This window comes from Scomber scombrus, chromosome 13 (genome assembly GCF_963691925.1).
Source record: "Scomber scombrus chromosome 13, fScoSco1.1, whole genome shotgun sequence".
Lineage (NCBI taxonomy): Eukaryota > Metazoa > Chordata > Actinopteri > Scombriformes > Scombridae > Scomber > Scomber scombrus.
In genome coordinates this window covers 27,162,634-27,183,374 of record NC_084982.1, presented here as the reverse complement: position 1 = coordinate 27,183,374, position 20,741 = coordinate 27,162,634, and the positions used below count along the sequence as shown (strand labels likewise).

The 20,741-nt window shown below is 38.0% G+C and overlaps 2 protein-coding genes across 2 annotated transcripts in view; both read left to right on the top strand.

The window, feature by feature from the left end:
* Positions 1-917: 917 nt before the first annotated feature.
* On the top strand, positions 918-9,570 carry si:dkey-219c10.4 (high affinity cGMP-specific 3',5'-cyclic phosphodiesterase 9A; the record flags this gene model as incomplete). Its single annotated transcript, XM_062431340.1, has 13 exons — positions 918-1,014; positions 3,633-3,782; positions 3,884-3,935; positions 4,154-4,256; positions 5,049-5,191; positions 5,294-5,353; positions 6,670-6,847; positions 7,476-7,598; positions 8,167-8,259; positions 8,385-8,452; positions 8,558-8,660; positions 9,039-9,143; positions 9,463-9,570. Coding segments are annotated over exons 1-13 (1,374 nt in total), but the record flags the coding sequence as incomplete, so codon positions are not given.
* A 6,046-nt stretch (positions 9,571-15,616) lies between these two features.
* The window catches only part of LOC133992582 (glycerol kinase-like), an 18,658-nt gene continuing 13,533 nt past the window's right edge, over positions 15,617-20,741 (top strand). Inside the window, 2 exon segments of the mRNA XM_062431262.1 lie at positions 15,617-15,794; positions 20,076-20,149. Coding sequence (XP_062287246.1) covers positions 15,741-15,794; positions 20,076-20,149 — 128 coding nt within the window. The 5' untranslated portion in view covers positions 15,617-15,740.

The following is a 20,741-nucleotide window of genomic DNA, read 5'->3' as shown; positions in this document are numbered from 1 at the left end:
GTGACTCCATTTAAGCTCATGTGTGCTCCAAATAAGCTCACATCACGATTTATTTACTAAATATTAATTTTAACACATTAACAACAGCAATATATGTATTCAGTAACATGCTAAATGTTAAAAAATGAGGAAAAAACCCTCATGAGCAAAATCTTAAAGGTCTGACATCAGATATAACCTCCTAACATTTTCATCAGTAACTGTAATTAAATTACGTAGCGCTTTAACATGTAACTAGTTACTCCCCAACACTGGTCATGAAGTACTTATAACAAATAATGGTCATTATGAACAGGAGGAATGATTACAACAACAAAAAAACCCGTTGCAGTGTTCATCTGGGCTTGTGACTGTTGTTTGAAAAATAATGAACCTATCATTTAAACCAGGCATATCCAAACTAACTACCATAAAGGGCCGTTTGTCTGCAGGTTTTTGTTCCAACCAATCAAGAGCACATATGATTCAACCAATCAACTGTCTGATGACTGTGATCAGTTGATTAAATGAGTCAAGCCTGATGGTGCTCCAGCTCTGTTTGAATGAAGACCTGCAGCCACATTATGACCTTTTATGGAGTCATTTGGACATAAGAGATATGACCCTTGAAAAATTATGAACCAATCCTTTCAAGTATGTCCAGGCCAGAATTACACGTCATTAAAAAGATCTACAAAGGGGGGGAAAACACTACTAGTAGATACTTTGAGTGCTTTCATTTGCATTAATTTGTCTGTCATTCAGAAACACTTTACAGTACACATGGAGGAAAGAGAAGGAGGAGCAGAGGAAGAGGAGGGAAGAATCAAAACAAGGGGAGGGGGGTGGAGTGTTGTTCCAGTCATATAATGAGGTGAGACAGACGCTATAGGATTCATATCAGGCGTCCACAACAGAAACATCAGCAGCAGCTCAGGATTCATGACATGGCAACAAAAATCATCTTCTTCACGGTCAACGGGAGACCGGAGCAGGCTGAGTTCCCCGTGGACTGTCCTGCTCAGGATGTCAAAGGTAGGAGCAGAGAATAGATTGTATTTAAAGTGCAGTTATTTATATTGGAGATGTATTTTATGGTATTCACGGTATGTCAGAGTCAGTGGTGGAAGTACATTTACTCAAGAACCTCAAGAATTTCGATGTACTTTACTGTAGTATTTCCATGTGATGCTACTTTCTACATCTCAGAGGGAAATATTGTTCTTTCTACTCCACTTCATTTATTTAACAGCTTTAGTTACTTTTCAGATGAATGTGATAACATAACAAGCTTTTAAAATACAACAAATTGTTAAAGATGAAACCAAAAAGCAGTGTGTAGTCGGCTCATATCTCAGATGTCTATGAGTTGTTAACAGCTCCACCAAATAGTGATTTTTCCCTCTAAACTTCTCACATGCTTTCATTTCAATAAATGTTCAAATGATCCAATATTTCAGCAAAAATCAAAGATTAGAGAAAAAGTCCAAAAACTGAAAACACATTTGTTTATCAGAACTTAGTTTTTTCTTCTTTCCTCTCCCATTAATCATCTCACCACCCCTCACATTTATCTGCTGACCCTTTGGAGGGGCCCCACCCCTAGGTTGAGAACCACTGGACTAAACTAGCTAACTGTATATAAAGTAGTGTAAACTAGCTCCACCTCCAGCAGCTACAACAGTAACATGCTGCTCTAACACTGATGCTTCACTATTAATAATCTAATGATGTCATAATAATAATATATCAGTCAGAGGACCAAACCACTACTTTTACTGTAATACTGCATACTACATCACTCATAATACTGCAGTACTTTTACTGTAATACTGCATACTACATCGCTCATAATACTGCAGTACTTCTACTGTAATACTGCATACTACATCACTCATAATACTGCAGTACTTCTACTGTAATACTGCATACTACATCACTCATAATACTGCAGTACTTTTACTGTAATACTGCATACTACATCGCTCATAATACTGCAGTACTTTTACTGTAATACTACATACTACATCGCTCATAATACTGCAGTACTTTTACTGTAATACTGCATACTACATCGCTCATAATACTGCAGTACTTTTACTGTAATACTGCATACTACATCGCTCATAATACTGCAGTACTTTTACTGTAATACTGCATACTACATCGCTCATAATACTGCAGTACTTCTACTGTAATACTGCATACTACATCGCTCATAATACTGCAGTACTTTTACTGTAATACTGCATACTACATCGCTCATAATACTGCAGTACTTTTACTGTAGTAGGATTTTTCATGCTTTTACTTGCAATGGGTGTATTTTTATATCGCTGTATTGGTACTGATTGCTGAGATAAAACTTCTAAATACTTCTTCCAACACTGGTCAGAGTGTAAAAACAGGCATGTGTGCAATTATAATGTAGATTTTGCACGTTTGTAATATGAATTGTAGAATGAATTCTTCTTTGAGTTGCATGAATACATTCTCATCATACTGTACATTTGCCAGACTTCACCTATGTGTCTCATGATTTTATAGTTATTGAAAAGGGAAATATAATGTGAACAATATTCTAGCAACATTTCTGTAAACCAAGAACGAGAAAAAACTTGTATACATGGATCAAACACATATGTCAGTCATTGTATGGACAGATTAAAGAGTTTTAAGTGTTGTGTAGGTTTCTCTGGGTTAACTCAGTGATACAGCTGCCACTGACAGCTCCTCACTTGTCACATTGGCTTTTATGTATGCTTTGTTTCAAGTGGTGTGGAAGGCCAAATAAAGCACCTTACTGGAGAACAATCAGCTTTTCCCGAGCATGCATCATTGAAGTCCTCCTACATGTAAAAATGAGTTTAATTATTGTTGTTTAACTGTGCTGTATGTTCAGTTTAACACTATAGACTGAAAAATGTTTGTATGGCATACACCTGTAATTTGTGACATCACAACTAGTTTGGAGCCAATCATGTTTCAGAATGCAACTTACATCCATCCGTCCGTCCATCAATCCATTTATCCATCCATCAGTAAGTCCATCCATCCATCTATCAGTAAATCCATCCATCCATACATCCATCCATCCATTCATCCATTCATCCATTCATCCATTCATCCATCCATCCACCTATTCATCCATCCATCCACTCGTCCATTCATTCATCTATCCTTCCTTTCATCCATCCATCCATCCATCGACCATCCATCCACCTATTCATCCATCCATCCACTCGTCCATTCATTCATCTATCCTTCCATCCATCCATCCATCTATCCATTCATCCATCCATCCATCCATCCACTCATCCATCCATCCACCATCCATCCACCTATTCATCCATCCATCCTTTCATCCATCCATCCATCCATCCATCCATCCACTCATCCATCACTCCATCACTCCATTCATCCATTCATCCATTCATCCATCCATCCACTCATCCATTCATCAATTCATCCATTCATCCATTCATCCATTCATCCATCTATTCATCCATCAATACATCTCCAGGTCGCTTCATTAGCTTATTGAGAAGCTTTCACCTACACATCATGGTCTTCCACAGTTTGCTCTATAAAAGCAAGACAATCATTTCTCAGATCATAGTGTCAAATTAACACTCAACCCCCTTTTTTTCCAGATCTCTTCCGCTGTGCAGCTGAAGCGGGACCCCACGACATCCTGAAGCTGTACAACCCCAAAGGCAACATCATCAACATCTCCCCTCGTCTGGAGCCCAATGGCCCAAACTCCTGCTACAAGCTGGAGGTGGTGGCTGCCGACAGCAACAGTGAGCCATTAGGTATCTTTACCTTGGCATCATGGGAGTACAAACATTTGAGTTCCTTTTAAAAACTGGTGATTGTCTACTTCGTTTCTTGTTGTTTTCAGGTGTGGATCTTGCTGGTGCACTAGGATTTGACCTCTCAGCCATGGAGAAAAGGTAGACAGGATAGGGAATATGACCAATAGGATGCACACAAAAATATTAATATTCAATATGAAGTCCTACATTAAAGGATGTTTTTGTTATGTGTCACATATCTGGGATTAAGTTGCTTTACAAGGAAGTCAGATAAACACGTTGAGATCAAGAATTTGAGGCTTTTTACAACGCAGTCTAGATGTATAGATGAATGTCTTAATGACTGATGGTGTCAGACTTCAGGGCCTGGAGAAGAAAATCCTGACTGAAGCCGGCGAGACTCCTGCAGTCGTGTATGAGATGAAGAAGCAGGTGGATTCATTCAGGGAGAAACTAGAGGTACGGATGAAGTATTCTTTCATTTTAAAGCTGCCTGTGAAATCTGGGGAATATAGATAAAAAATAGAGAATATAAAATTGTAATAAATAAAAAAGGTCTGCTGCTCCCATGTGGTCTTGGGGAAATATAAATGTATGCTGTTTTAAAGGTGCAGTGTGTAAAATTGAGTTGCATCTAGCAGAACAGACTTAGCAGAAGCTTTTGTTACCTTAGACTGAGACCTTTATATCTACATAAGGAGTGGGTCCTTGTCCACAGAGACCAACCATGTTTCTACAGTAGCCCAGAATGGACAAACCAAGCGTTGGCTCTAGAGAGGGACTGTTGTATTTTTTGCGAGTTTATTGGCCAACGTAGGTTCTCGTTTGACTGCAATAAGAAACCTCACCACTAGATGCCACTAAATCCTACACACTGCCCCTTTTTCACGAGTTTAACTTTCCAAAATTGTGCAGTGCGTCACTTTTTTAACATAGCATTAAAAGATTTGGGAAACTAAAAAAAAAACATAACATATTATTTAGCTACAATGCCCTTACTCTCAGTAGTAGACTATAAATAAATGATAAATAAATGTAGTAATGTATCTCAGATGCGTAAAGATCAATTCCTTGCACCTGCATTAATCAGTATCTTTGATATCCTTGAAGGGTTGTATCATGGGTACAAAATTACAGAAGGATTATCACTTGTTTAGATGTTTAAGATTTAGTTCAAGGATACAATTTGGTCATCTGATGGAAAAATGTGTCTCTTTAACCTCCTTTGCCCTTATTCACTTTATTATTCAGAGTGTGGAGCATCTGAGCTGGCTCGGATTATTCAAGGATTTATCAGAAGGAACACACAAGCCGTCCCCGTTTTACCATAAGAGGACGCTGCGGAAGACCAGAGAGGAGTGTGAGCATGTACGGGAAAAGTTCCTTCAAATGAGGCACGTGTACATGTAAAACTCACAGACAGAAAATAACTATGTTTAAATATGTAGTCTAGTATCATTAATACATATATATGTTGTTACATGTTACATTCACAGCTCTCTGGAGGTTTCAGAAGAAGTGAGGCAGTACTTAAAGACTCCAACCTTTGATAACTGGTGAGTTTAGATTTTACCAGTCTATGAATCTAACAGTGGAGGTGTTTTATGTCACCTGAAGCATCCATGATGTGCTTACCGGGTGTCGGTGTACATGCATGATCACAAACAAACAACCGGTGCACCTGTTTACTCAGTGTACACTCACAGTGAAGCAGACAGCCGTGCACAACAAGCATCTCTGACGCGTTCGTGAAGAGGATGCGAGCCCTCACTCCTTTTCTTCTGATCAACACGCTCATCTCAATATGAATAGGCCTGCAGAGGGCTCACAGATAGAGAGAAGGTCTTCATAAAAGGCTTCATCAGCACACCGTGTTTGAAGTGGGCTTCACAGGGGGAGGAAACGCACGCTGCATTCAGCAAAGGCCTGGTCATCGTTTCATTTGTCCAAAAGCTTTTAAAGCAAATACAAAAAGGTGGAGGTGAATAGATACAAGGTTATGCACATGCTACAAAATGAGAGCTGAAGCTGGAGGTGAAACATTATAAAGGAAAATAACAGGATTCCTTTGAAACCTTATAAAACATACTTTTCTTTGTTGTGTAGTCATTCCTGCTATTTGGACATAAGGGTACTTATCAATTAAACATCTGTATACATAATGTAATATAAAAGCAAGAACATATACCATTAAATCTTAACACTGTGGCATATTTTACTCTCTATATGCTGGCGAGAGGTCACTGATATTATGTTCAGTGGTAAAAGTTATGAAGTTATGGAGTGTATATCACACTGTTTTTAACCTATGCATGAAAACTAGTCTGATGTGGGCCAGGTTGTAGTCTGGGGGATCAGTTTCCATGGCAACTTAGATGGAGTTATCTATGTGGGTTTGCTTTGTGAACCAAAATGTCTTGAAAATATACTATAAAGACGCCACATTTATATGATTTATTTTGCTTTATAAAACACTGCTCTGGACTTTTAACTTTAGACTTTACAGGCATTGTCAACAAATGATATTTAAACCTGAGAAGATGCTCAACTTTTGATGAGTGTTTCAGATATCAACTAGTCCATGTGAGATATATTATAGCTTTACAAAAAATAGCAGCACTACTATAAACACAACATACATGTTATAGCGCCCTTCAGTGGATTCATCTGCAGCAGAAGGGTTGTATCTTCTTCTTCTGTGCTCCAGGGGATTGGATAAATAATGGATAATGTCAAATACTTTGCTCTCTATACTCATGGTGTCGTGTGTGTGTGTGTGTGTGTGTGTGTGTGTGTGTGTGTGTGTGTGTGTGTGTGTGTGTGTCTGTGTGTGCGTGTGTGTGTGTGTGTGTGTGTGTGTGTGTGCGCACAGGCAGTGGGAGGACGCAGAGATCATGGTGCTCCTGCAGGTCATGTACACAGATTTGGATTTCATAGCGATCTACAACATCGAGCCTGAAGTGCTGCAGCAGTTTTTGTTTGAAGTCTACCGAAGATACAACAACATCCCTTTTCATAACTTCAAGCACTGCTTCTGTGTCACCCAGATGGTGAGTGTGTGTGTGTATCTGTGTGTGTGTCGTAGCTGTAGGTATTACTCATGTTGTGGGGACAAAAAGTAAGTCCCTATAATGTCAATTTCAAGGTAAGGGTAAGTCTCCAGGAAATGAAAGTAAGTCAAAGTACTATCCTCTGAAGTGATGGAAACATGCCTCTGTCTGTGTGTGTGTGTGTGTGTGTGTGTGTGTGTGTGTGTGTGTGTGTGTGTGTGTGTGTGTGTGTGTGTGTGTGTGTGTGTGTGTGTGTGTGTGTGTGTGTGTGTGTGTGTGTGTGTTCCAGTGACCTTTTACTAAATCGTGAGTAAATCACGGTTAGACCAATTGTGTCTGCAATCATGAAATTGTGCAATTACCTGTATGTCATCACTTTGATAGCTAATTGCTGAAGGACATCTAGAGAGCTGACTCAAATCAGTCTCAACATGTCCTTTAGAGGAGGACATGTGATGGTTTAAACTCTTATCAGTAAAATTTCTTAGAAAACTTAATTTAGTAGCTATTGTATCTCTGATGCTTAAAGACCAAATCCCTTAAACCTGCATGAGGGTTTGCCCATGGATACAAAATCACAGAATTATCACTGACCAGTTGTCATTGCTTCCTCTCTCTCTGTGATCAGATGTACGGTTTGATCTGGCTGACTGATATCAGGAGTAAGATGGACAGCATCGACCTGCTGATCATGCTGACATCTGCAGTTTGTCACGACCTCGACCACACAGGATACAACAACGCCTACCAGGTATCAGTTCAATAATTCACAAACTTCTTGATGTAGGATACATAAAGTTTGGCCTCAATATTTGCACTGTACATCAATATAATGTCTTTTCATTGATGTTTGAGGCTAATTGACTGATTGAAACAAACTAATAAAACACAGGTACTTACAGATCTAAAATCTTCTTAATGTATTAATTACATTTATTTGTCCACAATAAATGAGAAGAATATAGATGAAAATAATCATTAGCTGGAGTTCTAACTTCATGCTTATAACCAGGTAAGTTCTGGTCTTTGAGTTAAAGTGAGTTTATAATGTTTCACCGCCATGCTTCAATGGTGATGGGTTGGGTTAGCATACATGCTGGTATTAAAGTGAATTAATGATGAATCATGCTCTCTCATGCATGAATCACACATCCATTATAGCCTTATTGTACACATGATCCCTGCTAATGAAGATATAGAAAAGCGAGACCCCTCTAAATTTCACAAATCATATTTTCAGGGGGAGTTTATGTCTTATTATCACATGGCTCCCCTGTAGTTGCTTCCCCTGCTAAACTAACATACAACCATCTTTTTAGATAAATGCTCGGACTGAACTCGCTCTTCGCTACAACGACATCTCCCCGCTGGAGAACCACCACTGTGCTGTAGCTTTTGAGATAATGGAGAAGGTAAAACTTCCTGTTCAGACCTTTTATATCCAAGCTGACATTAAACACATTCTGCTGGAGGATTATAATGAAGTTAAACTATGCAGCTAGTGAAATTGAACACATGATTTTCTTGTTTTTTGTAGACAGAGAGCAACATCTTTAGAAACGTATCCATGGATCAGTTCAAACGGATAAGAGAAGGGATAATCAAGTGAGATTGTCTTTTCTCTTTCTCTTAATTTCCTCATGTTATTCAGTCAGGATAACACAGCAGCATTATGTTTTTTTAGTTTATTTATTTATGTTGTAATTGCAGATGTATTCTGGCAACCGACATGACGAGACACAACGAGATCCTCAACAAGTTTAAATGCATCCTGCCGACGTTTGACTTCACCAACAAAGACCACAGAGACGTGGTGAGAGGAGAGGAGATCTAAACACAATATAACATGACACTGTATACTGTTGCTATAGCAATATTAATACACTGCAATCACGAGCAATGTTTTATATCTGTTCTTAGTGTTAGCATCACTTGGAGCCTTTTATTTTAAAATCAAGAAGATAATTTGATATAAAGTAATTCCAGCTTCTAATAACAACAAAAACAAACTAAAACAGGTATAAAAGTTGGACATTTGTATATGACTGATGATGAGTGATGATGACAAAACCATGTAAATACAATAACACCCGTTCAATTCTGGACAGGAACCTTTATTGCACCTTTATCTTTCCTTTCTAAATCAATAATTATCTCTGTACTAACTGTGTTTTTCCTGCTGTGTGTGCAGCTGATGATGATTCTGATCAAAGTGAGCGACATCTCCAACGAGGCACGGCCCATGGAGGTGGCCGAACCCTGGTTGGACTGTCTCCTGCAGGAATTTTACAACCAGGTAACCGACTGTTGCTGTATGAACTGTGACAACACTATAAAGCCCCATTTTATCACATGATGTGACCTTCTCTGTACTGTATTTCATAGTAAGAATTTAAGGTATATGTTGTTTTATTGATTCAAACCCTGATCCTGCAACCTGTCTGGTTACCTTCATGTATCGTGTTTTGCATCTCTTAAATGTGAAAAATGGGTCAAATTTGACTCTAAACTGTATGTAAGGGTTAAATGAAGCTCTCGGATTCAGGAACAATAAATTTAATATTATTTAAAGTTACTCCTGTCTGATCCTTCTGATCTTTGTATTTGGTCCTCAGAGTGATGTGGAGAAGTTAGAGGGTCTTCCTGTGACTCCCTTCATGGATCGGGATAAGATAACCAAACCTTCATCTCAAACTGGCTTCATCAGATTTGTGCTTTTGCCTCTTTTCATCGAGCTGGCTAATCTCTTCCCTTGCCTGGAGGTAATTTATTATAAGAAATCACAAAAATAAACACTACTAAACCTAAGGAATAGGACGTTTTGGGGTTAGGCATTATGGGAAATGTATGAAATCATTATCCTAATTAAAAGTGAACGATTCTGGAGTAGTAAAAGTAGATGACATGACGTGATTTACATGATGAGTAAATCTTCGTATGTATTCATCACCGCAGCAACACATTATCGACCCAGTGCGGAAAGCCCTGGACTACTACACAGAGATGGAGAAAGCTCTGGAGAGAGAGAAACTGAACCGAGCTCAGAGTGAGAACGCAGCCAAGAACAAAGAGACCCAGAGCTCAGCCGACAGCCAGACAGACGCTGGGAACGAAGCCTTGAAACCAGACGACCAGTGAACCAGTGGAACAGACAACCAGTGAGCCAGACGACCAGGGAGCCAGATTACCAGTCAACCAGACGACCAGCAAACCAGACGACCAGCGAACCAAACGACCAGTGAGCCAGACGACCAGTTAACCACCAGACAACCAGTTAACCACCAGACAACCAGTGAGCCAGACGACCAGTTAACCACCAGACGACCAGTTAACCAGATGACCAGCGAGCCAGACGACCAGCGAACCAGACGACCAGCGAGACAGACGACCAGTGAACCAGACGACCAGCGAACCAGATTACCAGTCAACCAGACGACCAGCAAACCAGACGACCAGCGAACCAGACGACCAGTGAACCAGACGACCAGTTAACCACCAGACGACCAGTTATCCACCAGACAACCAGTGAGCCAGACGACCAGCAAACCAGACGACCAGCGAACCAGACGACCAGCGAGCCAGACAACCAATGAACCAAACGACCATTGAACCAGACGACCAGTCCACCAGAGGACCAGTGAACCAGACGACAAGTGAACCAGACAACCAGTGAACCAGACGACCAGCGAACCAGACGACCAGCGAACCAGACGACCAGTGAGCCAGACGACCAGTTAACCACCAGACGATCAGTTAACCACCAGACAACCAGTGAGCCAGACGACCAGCAAACCAGACGACCAGCGGACCAGATGACCAGCGAGCCAGACGACCAGTGAACCAGACGACCAGTGAACCAGACGAACAGTCAACCAGACGACCATTGAACCAAACGACCATTGAACCAGACGACCAGCGCGCCAGAGGACCAGCGAACTAGATTACCAGTAAACCAGACGACAAGCAAACCAGACGACCAGCGAACCAGACGACCAGTGAGCCAGACGACCAGTTAACCACCAGATGACCAGTCAACCACCAGACAACCAGTGAGCCAGACGACCAGCAAACCAGACGACCAGCGAACCAGACGACCAGCGAGCCAGACGACCAGCGAGCCAGACGACCAGCGAACCAGACGACCAGTCAACCAGACGACCAGTGAACCAGACGACCATTGAACCAAACGACCATTGAACCAGACGACCAGTGAACCAGACAACCAGTGAACCGGATTACCAGTGAGCCAGACAACCAGTGAGCCAGACAACCAGTCAACCTGACGACCAAAGAACCAGACGACCAGCGAACTGTGGTGACACTGAACAGAGCCCGTCTGATATCTTATCTTACATAAACACTGTAAACATTTATATTTATTCAGAACATCTAAACTTGTAATTTTACATGTTTGTTTACTGGAAGTACTGTAAGCTGTTGTTACTGTGTGTTGTAATGTACTTTTCGTCTTAATATATAAATTACTTAATATCAAACAATCATTATGGCTGAAATAGACATGTTTCTTTTTTAAACTGAGCATCTTGTTTCTGCACAAAAGCAGATAAATACTCTATAAATCCAGTCTGACTGTAGTTTTAACAGTCTGAATGTCACAAGCTGCAGTACAGACTCCTGACCAGTAGGTTTCCCCAAAGAGTCTTGTGACATTACTGTGCTTCTGCTGCCAGACTCTGAACCAATCTCCATATTGACTGTTTAAAAAGCTTTTAAAAACCTACTTTTTGAGTCTTTTCTATAACTTTCAATAACTCCAGTTGTGTGTGCTCTGAGTGCTGAGTGGCTGCTTTCTGTGTTCACATTTATTTATTATTAATGAATGTATTTTTTTAAATGTATTTCTTGTTCTTCTCTTTTTCTTTGTGTGCCGATGTCGATGTAAAGCACTTGTGTTAAGAAAAAGGTGCTATGATAATAAAGTTTTACCTTACTTACTAACTGTTTCTCATTCACATCACAGACAGAGCTGCAAAAGTTAAACTCGATTACTGGACAATCGTACATATAATGGAATTAAAGTGTTATGATAGAGTATACCAAGAATGAAATCCACTATATATTGATACCGAAATAATACACAATGTATCAGGAAACCCAGTGTAGGATACTGTATGTGTTGGGATGCTGGATTTAAATCTGTCAAATATTTGGTACAAATAAATTGATAAATCTATTAAAAGGAAGAATGAAGAGTTACCTTGACGCTATAACGATTCACCTCCACAGGCCCACTTAATGAATTTAACTTTTGATAAAAGAGGGCCACAGATGAAACAATCATATTACAAGATAAGAAACAAAAGCACTGAAATGTGATTAAAGGTGTGTTTTGACAGACTAAGAATGGGACATTGAATATTTAACATAGTTTAAACACATTGCTGATTGATTAGTAAGGTTTATACAGTTAAGAGAGATCTAATGATGATTGAGACTTTAATGGGCTTTCCTGACGATAACTCATCAGTCTGTCTCATCATCAGCACAGAAGAAGTGTGAGCAGAGACGACTGCAGTGACACAAAGTCCTGCTGTAGATGAAAGGGTAAACATCTGATATCATGCTCAATATGTTTCTTAATTAATGCTTTTTGGACTCTATATGGACTTAATATGTAAAGATGTGTGTTGTTCAACATCTGCACCTCCAACAAGACTTTAATAATAACAGGAAGTGAGGAAACGCTCTCATAACTCTCATTAATCTGCAGAGAAGAAACAGAAAACTCAGAATACCTAAATAAAATAAAAGGTAATGAAAGATTAATAAATTATAATAAATAAATAATAAGATAGAGTCGCTATAAAATAAAGTGGGTAAAACTATAAAATGTGAGGTTGTAGTATTAAAAAGGAAAACAAAAGATAAGAAGAAAACAAAATAATACAACAACTAAGAGGAAATGTGATGAAGTAAAAGGAGAAAACATTTAGTGCATGTTCTGTGTAACTTTTAACTTATTCCTCCTCTTCCTGTAGCTCATAAACCTTATAAACTCGACTACACTCTACAATGTGATGTTTTTACAAGCTTGAAATATGTGTGTGTCTTATTTGACCCTCAGTAAGTAACAACGTTGATTTGTGTGAGACTCTGACTCTTCTCAGTTTCAAGGCAAAACCTCCTCGATACAACATCTTATCTGTAATGTCAAAATAAGGAGTAACCAGTGATGTAAGGACATTTCTGAGAAAAAAGGCATGACTTGATGAAGTAAAACAGGAGTATGCACACTAATCCAGACTAAAGAGGAATTAAATAAACCAATAAACAGCTCACATACTGCACAGTGCAATAAATAAGAGCACATTTGAGCCATTTTCTTCATAAATTAATACAAAAATACTGAAAGCAAGTCTTGATTTGTAGAGCTATGTTTTCCCTTCTTCCCTTGAAATGTCAATAAACTGAGACTTTAAATCTTCTTTATTTTTCCACTTTACTATCCAGTGAACAGACTATAAATGTATCTTAAAGTACAGATGCAAAGCCCCAGTTTTTTGTTTCAATGAGGGACTGTCTGTCTGTTGTTCCTCATGAGGACAAACACGAGGGTAAAAACTGGGTGACCTTCCGCCTGCACTACTTGAAAGCTGGGCTTGTGTACTAATGAGGCCAAAAAGAAAAAAAAGAAAAAGTTGTGCTGCAGCTGAGCATTAAAGCATTTTGGAGACATAGAAACACATAAAGATAGCCAGGATAGTTAGATGTTAGCTGTCTGGTATGAGTTACATTGCGTTCATAGTGTGTGGATCATCAATCTGCCTCCACAGCTCTCACACAGTGTGCTTAAGAGTAAGATTCCTCACAAAGCCAAATGAAGTTCGGTACTATATTTAGGCTTATGTTCACCAATACAGGAGAAGAACCATCTGACTGAAAGAAGAGAAGGGTTAAAGCTGCTTCACCCTGCCTGGAGAGAGGGAGCTGCTGCAACAGCTGGGATACAACACGAGTGCATGTGTGTGTGTGTGTGTGTGTGTGTGTGTGTGTGTGTGTGTGTGTGTGTGTGTGTGAGTGGTGGTATTTGTCTGTGCACATGAGTATGAATTTGCATGTGTGACAACACCTAAGGTGTGACCAAGTCAGACAAAAGAGACAAATATTTGTGTGTGCATGACTGGAAATATGTGGAAAGCAGAGTGTAAAAAAAGCCAGAAAAACAGGTCACAGTGTATTTTTACACACTCATTATGAAGCTCCATTCATTTTTAGCACACCATTCATTTTTAATGTCCAAGATATTTGGGGTTAGCAGGACCTAATAAATACAAAAACGTTCCTTACATTTACATCTTCCCTTTGCACAAACGATAATAAAGTCCCCTATGTCCTCAAACGAGTACTTCCTTCCTGTTTCTATCATTAAAATTAGTCCAAATTTGTACAGCTTATCAAACTACAACTTTATCAACCATAACATCAGATAAGGTTTTGTATCTGGTTGACTTTTGTCTGGGGATCCCAGTTGATTAACTCGTTTTTACACTAAATTTGACACTGTATTGTACTTTTGTTTCCACTAGGTGGCACAAAAACATGTGTACGAATGAGGACAACAGGTCAAAATTAAGCAGAATGAAGTATAAGGTCCAGAAAACACAAAATATTTCACAATGATGTTGCAGTTTGGGTCACCATGCAGGTAAAGCAGACACTAGGTGACACTAGTGTTTCCTTTGTTGAGCTGTGGTGGAAGAATAGTAACAAAAAGAGAGATTTTGGCCCTGAAAACACTGTAACGTTGAAACATAGAAGATGAAGATTTGACTCATTTGTACAGCTGTAGCTTCATATTAGCTTCAGATCAACTTTTAAATACATTTTATGCACAGGAGGAGGACTGTAGATGAATGATCTAAGCAAGAAAACCCTGTTTTTAGTGTTTATTTGGGTAACCTGACTTAAGACAGCCATAAAAGAATGGTGAACTTGTCCTTTAAAAACATAATTTTTACAGTGTAAATGCATCATTTCTAAACCATATTACACTCAGACTATTGCAGCTTCTTTTTAGTATTTATTCACACTCTCACACTTAAATGTCAGTGCTGAAGCTTCATATTAGCTTCAGATAAACTTTTAAATACATGTTTACACAGAAGGAGGACTGCAGATTTAGTCCTCCATCACTTCCATTGTAAGTGCATTATGGAGGGATCTTCTAATGATCAATATGAACAGGAGGAATGATTACAGCAAGAAAAAACAACAACTTTAATGTTCATTTAAGCTCCTGACTCTTGTTTTAATCTTTACATACGGTTCATATTAAAGCATTTCACAGTATCCCCCCAACTAACTTAAAAAAAGAAGAAGAATTAATCCTTTAAAATATCACATTTTTGTATTTTCTGGGTCGCATAAAGATCAATCATCAAATTTCTAACTAAAAAGAAAAGTAAAAAAAATAAAATATTTTTATGTACAAAAAATGGGTCAAATTAGACCCAGAACAGTATCTAAGGGTTAAAACACAATTAAACAAATATGAATACATCCTTTAAAATTTCCCAAATAAAATCAGTATAGTATACATTTGTTTTTTAGGGTGGATGTTCCTCTCTTTTTCTCTATTTCTTTATTTCTCTCTCCTCTCGACCTCGAGACAAGAAGAACGTGCCCCCAAATCTGATTGGACAGCGCGTGGCCGACGCCTTCTAATGGGAAACCAATCGTCCTTTCTGGCACGCGCCGGTTCCGGTTCATCCTGGTTCCCCCCCCTCACGAGGAACTAGAGGAGTCACTTGTGTCAGAAAACTAAAACCAAAACACACACACACGGTGCCGGGACTCCACACAATCACCTCTGTTCTTCTTTACCTTGTTTTTTCTTCTTTTTTTGGGGAGTTTTTTGTACTGAAGCTGAGTTATGGATCCACTGGTTGCTGCTATCGATCAGGGCACGAGCTCGACGAGGTTTCTGGTGAGTGACGTGGTGCAGCTGCATAATGTCTCTATACTCATATTAAAACAAAAACACCTAAATATTCACTTCACTATCATCCTCTATCAACACATCTATATTAATAATAATTTAAACTGCACTTTAAAACTGATTTTGCTGAGTTTTAATCCCATTTACTCGCTAATCTGCGCCCCTGCTGGTAGAACAGCACATGAGAATCAATGAGGTTTAATGCCAAGTTTGATATAATTAACTTTTATCTCTAAAAAAAACAGCTTTGTTTTCTTTAGATAACCAGATAAACATATTTTATCTCCATTTAATGTAGTGTATATCCAGTATAGTTTGTTTGTAGTTCAATATTAAAGTTATTATTGATTTTAAAGTATAAAACTCCTACTTCTGAATATGATGACATACTTTACTGCACATTATGTTTTACTCTTGTATGTCCTCTGTTTGCTTTTATATATTTTTATGGTCTTTTTATGTTTTTAATTGAGTTTTTTTTTGCTTTACTTTCTTCTGCCTCATTGATTTCATGCTTTTATTTTCTTATCTTTTTAATGTGTGCATATTTTTTATGGTCTTTTTTTTTTATTCTGTGGATTTTATTCCTCTGATGTAAAATTATTATTATTATTTTGACATTATGATAAGTTAGTGAATGGATTAGCAGCTGTGTTGACATTATGAGGGATTGTTTACAAACACATGTGGATGATTTATTGATCTGTACGTCACAGAATTGAAGCTTTATTTAATCAAAGTGGTTTAAATAGATTAGTTATCAGTTTACTATTTGTATTGAAGAGTTTTTACACATTGAGTACTATCTGTGATTACATCAGTCTACATTTTATAAATAGATATAAAGTCAGACACTGATTAGATGAACAAATGATCATAACCCCCATTTCTCACTAAACCTGCTTTATGAGGTTTTCTGTGCTTTTAGTTTGAAATTCCCTTCAAAAAACTACAAAACTGCTGCTGGATTATTTCCATCAAACCCAAATGAATGTATCACTTTAAACCTGAGAAGTGATCCATGGCGAATTAAAATTAGATGCCTCAAATAGGTCAGCTGGAAGATTGAGACTTGGCTCAGGAGACAGCGGTGGTGTGTGTGGTCATAATTTTTTTGGGATTTTTGGAGAGATAAAAGTTCAATATGATAGATTCCCAAAGAATAAATAGAAAATACATCAAATATATCTGAATATATCAAAGTTTTTCCAGTTGAAACCTTCTTTTATTTGACTGGAACATGATCACAAAACTCATCACACAAGATTGAAAGCTCATATTTTCATAGTTGAATAAATGACGGAGGTTAACAGTGACTATAAGCTACAGTATGACTTTACACACAGTATGTTTTATATGTTTACTCCATTATTGAGCAGCTCTTTCCAAACCAGAGAGTCTTTGACCCTCGCTGAGGCTCTCAGGTCATCTGACGACACTCTGATCAAACACAGAAAAAAGGTCGTTTTGACTACACGTTAAACTTTTACCTACATTTGTTGTTTTTCAAGAAGACTCAATAACGCCAATGAGTGAACGCGTCTGCAGTTACAGATGATGATTAAACCCGTAAAAACCTCCAGAGGAACTGAGATTGGGTTTGACCTCCACGTCTTATTGTGTTGATTTTATTCTTATCTGTAGTTTATAGTCGCTGGAAGCAGCTTTGTAGCAAATTCCTGAGCTGACACTGACTTTTAAACATATATTTGACAGAGTCAGAAAGACTATCTTGGTTGTAGCCAAAGTATTTCGCTCTGAGGTTATACTATATTATTGGATTATTCAATTAAATGCACCTAGTTTGCTTTACTTCATCATGATCAAACAAACACTTGCACTTCTGGATATTCCCACTGTTTACCCACAAGTCAATAATCTTGTGTTTCAAACTTTATCACAGAAAATATGAGACTATGACACATTGTATGTTACTTTTTTATATGCTTTCTTTGCATTAGACGCAGGGCTTGGTATCGATACTCTATACTTTTAAGGTATCGACCCAAATAAATCGATACCAAGTAGTATGGAAACATCTCATCATCTAATGATACCTGCAATCGATCCTTTTTGCACCCAGAACTAGAAAATATGACAATTTCTACGGACTTGCTCTCAGCCAATCAACAGCAAGCGTTCTTGGATTTAACGCGACCTGTGATTGGCCCACTGCCACAGCAGCTACAACCCGTCTGTGGTGGTGAAGTCGCAATTTAATGCTACTATTCACATGATGGGTATCGAATGATAGTTGGTATCAGTGTCACTTTAAGGTTACTTGGATTGATGCTGGTATCATAATGTTTGAAATGATACCCAGCCATGATTAGACGGCTATATCAGCACATTACAGACATGTAAATAAATAAAATAATATCACAAACTTTAAACATGGAAAGTGAAAGTCTAATATATCTCAATACAAAGTTAACTTATTTACATTTTAATTGTTTTTATTGTGCACATGTGGACATAAGTGTGTGTTGGTTGATGCACTCTGTGTCTACATGTTGCTGTTTCCTGTTTGATCTTTGCCTTTCATTTGTCATTTCCTGTCAGCAGCAGAGAAGACGTCAACCTAAAAAATGCAACCAAAGCTTGTTTTATTGCCCATCCATGCACAGAATATTATAAGAACTTTTTAAAACAGTGCTACAAAGTGCTTTCCAATTGTATTAGTAAAACATAGAAAGAGCTAAATTGATAGTTCAAAAGGCAATTAAGATTATAAAAACATCAAATCAGATAAAAGTAAAAGCAACAATAGTCAAAACCTTTAAATAAAGATAAAATATAGATTTAAAAGATTATAAATATCTTGTATTTAATCACTTAGGTCTTGAGAAATGTGCCTTTTGGAGACATTTTTTCTTTTGTGTTGACAAAGAATGATTTTTATGGATTATTTTTACTGTATTTTTAAATTTAGAAAGAGTTTTTATAAACTTATATTAACTTTAAATGTTGAGCACCACAACCTTAACGCCTCTACACACTGCTGGGATGATCAAAAAGCATTTAGATGCAGGTGATAACAGTCAGGTGATAAGAGATATATCACATGATTTTGTTTTATGATCTAGTAAATCACTGATCAAACATGATCCTCTGCTCGTTTAGTAGCCTGAACCGTCGTGGAGCACAATATGACGTCAGATGTTCCTCTTTAACGTTCCTCCGGTCGGTCATGACGGGGGTGAGGTTGTTCCTGTGTGCCGTCCAACTGTGAACACCTTTAACTGAATGTGACCCTCTCTGCTCGTGTGTTGGTGTCAGAGGGTTCAGCAGGCGCTCAGCTGGTAGAGGCTGGAGAGTTTAAGATGCATGTGGGTCAAATGTCCTTCATGGTGAATGCTTTCCAGTTTTTTTTTTTTGGCTACTGTCCTATTATATAAGCAAATGAAATGCTGACATTCATCTTACTGCAAGTTACAACTAATACGTAGTCATGTTTAATTCCTTCCATCTCCTGCAATGGTTTATTCCAGCTGAAACGTTGCGACATCGTGGGGTGATGATCGTGTCAGGTGGAGAGGGTGGAGAGGGAGGAGAGGGAGGAGAAGGGAGGATGACTTCCTGCAAATGTTCTGTGTCACAAGATATTACATGGAAAATAAATAAAACTTTCCCTCACGTCAGCACACGCCAACATTACGTGATGTCCTGCAAGAGTTTTACAACCCTGCTGTTGTCTTCCTGTCTTATGATGCAACATTTGTCCTCCTGGTTTGGTTTGACTGTTTATATAAAAGCATAAAGGTATAAATCATGAGCCAATTCTGGGTTAATTGCAACTTATTCCAACAAGTTTTACACATATTTTGGGGAAATTATGGTTAATAAGCCTCATTTAAATGACATTATACCTCATTTTTTAGCCTGATTGGGCATGTTTTAAATAAAATAAGATAAAATAAAACTTGTTGTATAATAATTTTAATCCAAATTATTATTTTTATGCTGCACTCTCTTATTTTATGCTTTATTTTAGTTTAGCTTTTTGTTTTCATTCTCTCTTTCTATTTTTCCTGTATTATAATTGGGCTCTTTTTTTTTGATTGTATGTTTTAATGTTTCCAATTTTTACTATTTAATCATCTGATATTTAGTGTTTATGTAACATTGAGTAGTTGCCTCTGTGTATGAAATGCACTATAAAAAAAAACAACCTTTGTGCCTAATTAGAAGAAACTCCCTCATTAGTATTTCTTTCGCCTTTTAAAAAAAATATATTTGAGATCTTATGAGCTCTATTTGTCTCTGCAGGTGTTCAACGCTAAAACATCCGAACTGATCAGTCATCATCAAGTACAGATCAACCAGAGTTTCCCAAAGGAGGGGTGAGTTCTGTTATGGAGATTTCCTTAATTAAGGGTGAGAGAGAAAATCAGTAAACGAATTTAAATCCCAAACTAGTATTTTAATATATATCTTGTACAACCAAAAAGAACCAAACTTAAAATCTCTTTCCGGGCTCGTCCCACACCTCTCTGAGAATCAGCCCATTCTCCCTAAAACATAACAAGGCCTCACAGGTGGTGTCTTATCAGCCTTAGTGGGAGTCCAGTCCACAGCACTTTCCCACACTATGAGAGAGATACACAAGCTAACAAAGCCTAAACACAGGTTAACAGAATACTGAAATGCATACAGTATGTATATAATGAATATTATTTCTGCACTACAGTTCATTGACCTTTTTATGAAGCAATATCTATAAATGCAAAGCAGCTGATCCTCCTCATATATCTGCTCACAGATGAGTTTAAATACAACAGATACGTCTTCATTCGGTATTTTAACTCATTCTTGATAAACAACAGAAGCGTTTCCTCGTTCTCTGTGAGCTCACCTGGAAACCAAAGTTACAATTTAACAGCGTTTTACATGAATCTCTTTTTTTTTTATTTGATGTGTGAAACAAAATTGAGT